At 47.0% G+C, this 9,150-nt stretch overlaps 1 protein-coding gene across 2 annotated transcripts in view; it reads right to left on the bottom strand.

Moving 5' to 3' along the window:
* The window catches only part of ephb2b (eph receptor B2b), a gene marked incomplete at both ends in the record, with an annotated part of 318,948 nt that overhangs the window by 37,186 nt on the left and 272,612 nt on the right, over window positions 1-9,150 (bottom strand). For both annotated transcript variants that reach the window (XM_083661661.1, XM_083661662.1), the window contains one exon: window positions 403-527. In XM_083661661.1, coding sequence (XP_083517787.1) covers window positions 403-527 — 125 coding nt within the window. The remainder of the gene's footprint in view (window positions 1-402; window positions 528-9,150) is intronic.

Raw genomic sequence — 9,150 nt, 5'->3', positions numbered from 1 at the left:
TCCTGCCGGTGAAACTCGCTGTCAGGTGAGAAGAAGTGGCTGGCTGACTGCGCATGTATCCGAGGAGGCATGTGCTAGTCTACAACTCTCCCCAGATCGGCAGAGGGGGTGGAGCAACGACCGAGGCAGCTTGGCACGGGGCCAAGTACGATAGGCCTTTTTCACAGCTGCCATTTTGTGTCTAAAAGGCAGGAAGTAACACAGGTGCACCAAAACATGAATTCGGGTTTCCAAACTTCCAGTCCATTTAGGTGTTCCAGTGCTGGGAGCCTTAATTGGTGAGTTGGTTGCACCTGTGTTTACCCTGCCTTTTAGACACAAAATGCCGGCTGTGAAAAAGGCCCATTGAGAAAACGGGGGGGAAATAAAAAACAAAATGAGAAGAAGAAAATACAATGGTACCTTTTCATAGTACTGCAGCTCGTAGTCCAGGATCACTCCATTGGGCTGGTCAGGCTGAGACCAGGAGAGGGTGATGCTGTCCACCGTACGGCTCACCTGGTGCATGATGGACACTGTGGACGGAGCTGGAGACAGACAGAAGACAGACTGTGTCTGAGGCTGAGGGTCATCAACCACTGTCACATCTTTATAGCATCTTTACTGTAGCAGTCAGACACGGCGTTCTGCAAAGGTAGCATGTTTCATGTTGTAAAGTCGACATAATATAGTGCGGACTTAAGAGGGCCTCACACGCATTGTAAAGCACAACACTGGCTAAAGCGCAGAAGCGTTCTCATGGGACTTTCCACTTATCAAGCGTGATTTTTCTCCCTGTGATTAATCTAGGCTTGTCACGCTGTTGACATGAGAGCACCATGTGGAGAGAAATCAGCTCAGCATCACCTCTAGCCTGGGAGCATCAGTCCCTGTGAGTGCAGGCCAGGGAGCTGCGTAAACTAAACAACAAAATAGTTCAAATCAAAAGGAGCCACAAATATGCAACACACGATCGTTCTTCTTCTGCATCTTCTTCCCCCCCGACGTTTTCACTTTATTTCTGTGGTCTATGTTTACGCATATTTCCTTGACGGATAACAACTTAACTGAAGCCAGTAAATTACCTTCAAATGTAAGGACAAGACACATGGTCATGGTGGACAATCCAGACAATTGACAACCCAGACAATGATCTTTACTTTAATCATATGCGTGGTGAGTCTACGACAAATACTATTTTCCAGATCAACATATTTCCTTGTGGATGACAACTTAACTGAAGCCAGTAAATTACCTTCAAATGTAAGGACAAGACACATGGTCATGGTGGGACAATCCAGACAACATTTGATTTGACTTGAATCATTATGCGCGGTGAGTCTACGACAAATACTATTTCCAAATACACAAGTTACAATATCTGTAAAGACCTTTGTAAAGATGATGCCACGTGACAAGTTGTTTTGCCCCGTGAACAAGTGAAAGCATTCCCCCCCCCGGGCAGCAGGGGGCAGACTTCTTTACTGGCTTTCAGGAAAACAACACTCAACAGTAGATGAAATGACTTGTTTATGACACAGTGTGTTCTGCAGTGCAGCATGGGTGGGCTGGTCCAGGCTAGGATAAGCCAAAGAGTGAGAAGTTGAAAGTGTCTTTTGAGTAGGGCTGAAAGGTCAGAGGTCAGGGGTGTGTGCTCACCTCATGTCCTCCAACAACCATTAGGATTAGTTGCGGTTGTGGGTCAGTGTGTGACGCTACGACAAGCTGGAGATAAAAGGGGCTTCCTGGGGGGCCTGGTGGTGCCTGTAGCCTGGGTCTGTGTGTGTGTGTGAGAGGGGGCCTGGCGGTGCCTGTAGCCTGGGTCTGTGTGTGTGTGAGAGGGGGCCTGGCGGTGCCTGTAGCCTGGGTCTCTGTGTGTGTGTGGGGGGGGGGGGCCTGGTGAGCAGGATTTATGGAGCCTCAGCACGCAGCTCATCCCCAGCACAGCACAGGGCCCTCAGCCTGCAGCACAGAGGCTCCCCTGAGTCCCAGCTATAAAGACAGAGCCTCTCCTCCGGCACGCGCTCGCCATGGAAAAACTAAGACTGCCACGCCCGCTATTGTATCTAAGAAGCCCAGGCTGAGAGAGTGTGTGTGTGTGTGTGTGTGTGTGTGTGGGGGGGGGGGGGGGGTTGATGTCTTCCGTGTAACTCACTCGTTTATTTATTTTGTTGCTGTTCATGTAAATAAATGCTTGCTGGCGTGTATTGGACACAGTCATGTTCTATCATATATATATATTTTTTTATTATTATTATATATATATATATATATATATATATATACGGTTCAAAATACAATGCTTCAGCATGCGCTGGGACGCGTCATCAGTGATGTTAACTGGGGTCGTAAGGTGTTTCGGGTCTGTTCCAACATCATACACCCTCGCCCAGTAGACCCAGCCGAGGCCGATTAAGACCCCGACCCTCGTCCCAGAAGCAGCCGCTCACGGATCAGCCTTCCTACTCTGTCTGCAGCGTTGCCCGCGGAAGGGTTGATCATGCCCAATCCGCTGCAATAGAGCTAGTGCTACACCGCAGCATTGAAAGACCCTTCGGTGCATGGAGGGCTAAGGCTCTGTGGGTTTCTCCCGGCCGCGCTCCTCCTTCGTCTCACCAGACCCTCCCACAAGGCAATCCTACTATGCCGTACCATAGACAAAGCGGATGCCTCAGGACCTCAAGGGGGCCTGTGCGCTGCACGTCATTCACCTGCGGCGAGCACCTCGCTCTAGCCTGAAGGACCACAGGCCACGCCGATCTTTATACAGCTTTTCAGGAGGCTAATCCGTAGCGTTTGTGGATTTCTCCCTCACGGGAGAGCCAGGCTGGGGTGCTAACCCATGCCGTACCGGGATATATATATATATATATATATATACATATATATTAGAGTGGGTTAGAGTTTTCCTTCAAATAGCAAGTATAGTAGTTTTTTGTGTATATAAATTATATTGTAATTCAGTTTTTCACCCACCTCATTGGGTGTGCTTTTATAAGCTACTGTACAGTATGTGTGTTTTTTGTCATTTATGTATATTGCTGCTGCAATGCTGGAATCTGTCTGTCCGTCCGTCCGTCTATCTATCTATGGGATGGTAAATGGTAAATGGCCTGCATTTATATAGCGCTTTTATCCAAAGCGCTTTACAATCAGTAGGTAGTCTACATTCACCCATTCATACACCGATGGCGGCAGGCTGCCAAGGAGGGTTAAGTGTCTTGCCCAAGGACACAACGACAGCAGCTGGGAGGGAGCGGGGATCGAGCCGCCAACCCTTGCGTCATTGGCCGACCCGCTCTACCTCCTGAGCTAAAGCCGCCCTATCTATCTATGAGGAGTGTGTGTGCATAAGGGACATGTTGCGTGCCCGCCGCCCTGAACAGAAGCAGCCATCTGAGGCGTATAAACAGTGATGGTCAGGGGACTATTTCCCGCTGCCCTGAGGTATCAAGGTGCCAGCAGATCATAAATAGATGCTCTGTGTTTGATCCGGGCAAAGCACTTACTGACTAAACTACTATTACTACATGATGTCTGCTTGTTTTCACCTGACAGCGAGCATGTGGGAGGATCAAGCTATTCCCCCCAGTTCCCCTCCCTCTCTGAACAGGCGCCCCGGCCGACCAGAGGAGACGCTATTGCAACAACCACCGGCTTCTGACCCACAGACACACGGCCAACTGTGTCTGCAGGAACATCTGATTTGACCTGCCGGTAATTTAACCCAGGTCCCCTCCTGCAGCTGGAGGTACTACACCTCTGTATACAATATATCCAGACAGACATCATGCCCCTCTCCTGCAGCTGGAGGTACTACACCTCTGTATACAATATATCCAGACAGACATCATGCCCCCCTCCTGCAGCTGGAGGTACTACACCTCTGTATACAATATATCCAGACAGACATCATGCCCCTCTCCTGCAGCTGGAGGTACTACACCTCTGTATACAATATATCCAGACAGACATCATGCCCCTCTCCTGCAGCTGGAGGTACTACACCTCTGTATACAATATATCCAGACAGACATCACGCCCCTCTCCTGCAGCTGGAGGTACTACACCTCTGTATACAATATATCCAGACAGACATCATGCCCCCCTCCTGCAGCTGGAGGTACTACACCTCTGTATACAATATATCCAGACAGCCCTCACGCCCCTCTCCTGCAGCTGGAGGTACTACACCTCTGTATACAATATATCCAGACAGACATCATGCCCCTCTCCTGCAGCTGGAGGTACTACACCTCTGTATACAATATATCCAGACAGACATCATGCCCCTCTCCTGCAGCTGGATGTACTACACCTCTGTATACAATATATCCAGACAGACATCACGCCCCCCTCCTGCAGCTGGAGGTACTACACCTCTGTATACAATATATCCAGACAGACATCATGCCCCTCTCCTGCAGCTGGAGGTACTACACCTCTGTATACAATATATCCAGACAGACATCATGCCCCTCTCCTGCAGCTGGATGTACTACACCTCTGTATACAATATATCCAGACAGACATCACGCCCCCCTCCTGCAGCTGGAGGCACTACACCTCTGTATACAATCTATCCAGACAGACATCATGCCCCCCTCCTGCAGCTGGAGGTACTACACTGTATACAATATATCCAGACAGACATCATGCCCCTCTCCTGCAGCTGGAGGTACTACACCTCTGTATACAATATATCCAGACAGACATCATGCCCCTCTCCTGCAGCTGGAGGTACTACACCTCTGTATACAATATATCCAGACAGACATCATGCCCCCCTCCTGCAGCTGGAGGTACTGCACCTCTGTATACAATATATCCAGACAGACATCATGCCCCTCTCCTGCAGCTGGAGGTACTACACCTCTGTATACAATATATCCAGACAGACATCACGCCCCTCTCCTGCAGCTGGAGGTACTACACCTCTGTATACAATATATCCAGACAGACATCACGCCCCTCTCCTGCAGCTGGAGGTACTACACTGTATACAATATATCCAGACATACACCACGCCCCCCTCCTGCAGCTGGAGGTACTGCACCTCTGTATACAATCTATCCAGACAGACAGGACAGCCGTCTCAGGAATGTCCTCCTGTACTTGCAGTCACAAGACGACAGCCTAATAAGGCAAACAGTCCAGTCTACGGGGAACTCACGAGTCTCCCGTTACGGATGTTACATATATTCCGAGACTGCCACATGGCCTTTTTTTCCTGCATAGCATTTCCATGAAAGCCACGGGGGCACAGCCATGCCTAGTAACCTGATCCAGGGCCACAGCCATGCCTAGTAACCTGATCCAGGGCCACAGGGAAACAAAGGGCGCTCCGTGTCTTCATGTGGAGGGGATGGACACATGCCAACACGAGGAGCTGTTGAAGGAGAACGCTGCGGTTTCCTCCTCTTAAAGGACAAGTCGTAGACGACAGGACGGCAGTCGCCATGTCTGAGCTCCAGGAGGCGATAAGCGGAAATGTAACACAAAACAGACTGAGATGACATATAGAGAAGACATAACTGTTACTGTGAGTTATGGTGGAGGGAGGGGAGGAGGGAGGAGGAGGTTTGAGCATCAGAACGTTTCAGTTTATAGAGAAAATAGTAATCCAGCTGTGTTGGGTATTTTAAGTCAGTTTAGTACGCACACATCAACTAAATCCACGTTCCACCAATTGACTATGGAATGCAGTGGTATGCCAAGTCAACATTTCATTGTTTCGCAGTATGCCCTGCAACACTGATCCACACATATGCAAGCCATTTTGGTACATCTAATTTATGTACTCCAAATACAGTGTCTGCAAGTATACCTAAGCTGTTTTTCCCATCGAATCTATAATTTCTGGAGTTAAGTAAACAGTTGGTTTCCATTGTGTCAACATCGCTCACCAACTTATGTCACTCAATGGCATTTTCGAGTTGTTTCTATAGCCATTTTCTTTGTTGTTACAATAATCATTTTCAAATCGTTTGGATTGCGACCTATTCAAGTTAATTAGAATGTAGAAAATATGCAACAGTTAGCTTCTTAGTCATCGCAAATTAACATGTCAAAGTTCTGCAAAGTTTCTCCATTTTCTCTGAATGCTTTATGAGTTTCTTTCCATGAATGCTCTATTCATGCTCTTAAAACTGATGAAGCCGTTATAACGACAAACACAGCTGTTGTAACGACAAGCACAGCTGTTGTGACGACAAGCACAGCTGTTGTAACGACAAGCACAGCTGTTGTGACGACAAACACAGCTGTTATAACGACAAACACAGCTGTTGTAATGACAAACACAGGGGTTGTTAGTTCATATAACTATATTACTGTAGTTGACTGAATAGCATTGATACGTGTGGCAGGTACAGGTGTTTTGAGTCAAAAGTAGGCTCCTCCCCCTTTCTTTTGTACAGATTATGAAAGTGCATATTGTAAACTTTCAAATGATGTGTCGAAATCTGAAAATAGCTGGTGATAATCCCAGCTGATCAAATATTTTAGGCATGGAACATTCCTGACATCCAAATGGTAACCTCAAACTATCAGCGATGAGGACCATTTACACAGACTACAGACGTGTTTAACTTTTCCCTGGCTTTCGACATATTGGAGCGATCAATGTGGGAGGAGGAATTTGACAACATCAGAAACATGTTTACATTTGTTGATCTCAGATATCCTATATGTCTATATATATATCCTATATCATGCCTGCAGATAGCTCAGAGATGGTTAGAGAGACAATCAAAGGATACAGTGGTTATGTAGGGGCCTGGGGGGTCCATATGAAAGATTCAAGGTTGTATATCACATTGCTTAATATGAGAGGATATGAGGCCCTGTCACAGAATTAAGTTTCAGATTGCACGTTATTACAGGGGCTGGGATCTGATAGGAAAGACAGTTTCAGAGTACATGTTATTACAGGGCCTGGGATCTGATAGGAAAGACAGTTTCAGACTGCATGTTATTACAGGGCCTGGGATCTGATAGGAAAGACAGTTTCAGACTGCATGTTATTACAGGGCCTGGGATCTGATAGGAAAGACCGTTTCAGACTGCATGTTATTACAGGGCCTGGGATCTGATAGGAAAGACAGTTTCAGACTGCATGTTATTACAGGGCATGGGATCTGATAGGAAAGACAGTTTCAGACTGCATGTTATTACAGGGCCTTGCATCTGATAGGAAAGACAGTTTCAGACTGCATGTTATTACAGGGCCTGGGATCTGATAGGAAAGACAGTTTCAGACTGCATGTTATTACAGGGCCTGGGATCTGATAGGAAAGACAGTTTCAGACTACATGTTATTACAGGGCCTTGCATCTGATAGAAAAGACAGTGCTTTAGACGGCACGTTATTACAGGGCCTGGGATCTGATAGGAAAGACAGTTTCAGACTGCATGTTATTACAGGGCCTGGGATCTGATAGGAAAGACAGTGCTTTAGACTGCATGTTATTACAGGGCCTGGGATCTGATAGGAAAGACAGTTTCAGACTGCATGTTATTACAGGGCCTGGGATCTGATAGGAAAGACAGTTTCAGACTGCATGTTATTACAGGGCCTGGGATCTGATAGGAAAGACAGTGCTTTAGACGGCACGTTATTACAGGGCCTGGGATCTGATAGGAAAGACAGTTTCAGACTGCATGTTATTACAGGGCCTGGGCGCTGATAGGAAAGACAGTTTCAGACTGCATGTTATTACAGGGCCTGGGATCTGATAGGAAAGACAGTTTCAGACTGCATGTTATTACAGGGCCTGGGATCTGATAGGAAAGACAGTTTCAGACTGCATGTTATTACAGGGCCTGGGATCTGATAGGAAAGACAGTTTCAGACTACATGTTATTACAGGGCCTTGCATCTGATAGAAAAGACAGTGCTTTAGACGGCACGTTATTACAGGGCCTGGGATCTGATAGGAAAGACAGTGCTTTAGACGGCACGTTATTACAGGGCCTGGGATCTGATAGGAAAGACAGTTTCAGACTGCATGTTATTACAGGGCCTGGGATCTGATAGGAAAGACAGTTTCAGACTGCATGTTATTACAGGGCCTGGGCGCTGATAGGAAAGACAGTTTCAGACTGCATGTTATTACAGGGCCTGGGATCTGATAGGAAAGACAGTTTCAGACTGCACGTTATTACAGGGCCTGGGATCTGATAGAAAAGACAGTGCTTTAGACGGCACGTTATTTCAGGGCCTGGGATCTGATAGAAAAGACAGTGCTTTAGACGGCACGTTATTACAGGGCCTGGGATCTGATAGGAAAGACAGTTTCAGACTGCACGTTATTACAGGGCCTGGGATCTGATAGAAAAGACAGTGCTTTAGACGGTACGTTATTACAGGGCCTGGGATCTGATAGAAAAGACAGTGCTTTAGACGGCACGTTATTACAGGGCCTGGGATCTGATAGAAAAGACAGTGCTTTAGACGGTACGTTATTACAGGGCCTGGGATCTGATAGAAAAGACAGTGCTTTAGACGGTACGTTATTACAGGGCCTGTGATCTGATAGAAAAGACAGTGCTTTAGACGGCACGTTATTACAGGGCCTGGGATCTGATAGGAAAGACAGTGCTTTAGAGGGCACGTTATTACAGGGCCTGGGATCTGATAGGAAAGACAGTTTCAGACTGCATGTTATTACAGGGCCTGGGCGCTGATAGGAAAGACAGTTTCAGACTGCATGTTATTACAGGGCCTTGCATCTGATAGGAAAGAGAGTTTCAGATTGCATGTTATTACAGGGCCTGGGATCTGATAGGAAAGACAGTTTCAGACTGCATGTTATTACAGGGCCTGGGATCTGATAGGAAAGACAGTTTCAGACTGCATGTTATTACAGGGCCTGGGATCTGATAGGAAAGACAGTTTCAGACTGCACGTTATTACAGGGCCTGGGATCTGATAGGAAAGACAGTGCTTTGGAGTCTATTCTAGCGTGACTGACGCGCTGGCTTCGGCCCAGGAGGTGAATATAAAAGGCTCTGTTTTGTGCAACATTTCAAATAGAAGTTTTACTGTTGTATTTGAACACCTATAGTAAGTAACCTCCCTAATCAATCAAAGATGGAGTTTACAGGGCTATTTCCACTCATTTAAATCCAAGCTCCTTTTAATGGCGCATGCTTCTACTAACACACACA

Source organism: Poromitra crassiceps (genome assembly GCF_964638095.1).
Source record: "Poromitra crassiceps genome assembly, chromosome: 27".
NCBI classification, from domain to species: Eukaryota; Metazoa; Chordata; class Actinopteri; order Beryciformes; family Melamphaidae; genus Poromitra; species Poromitra crassiceps.
This window is presented reverse-complemented; position numbering and strand designations above follow the sequence as displayed.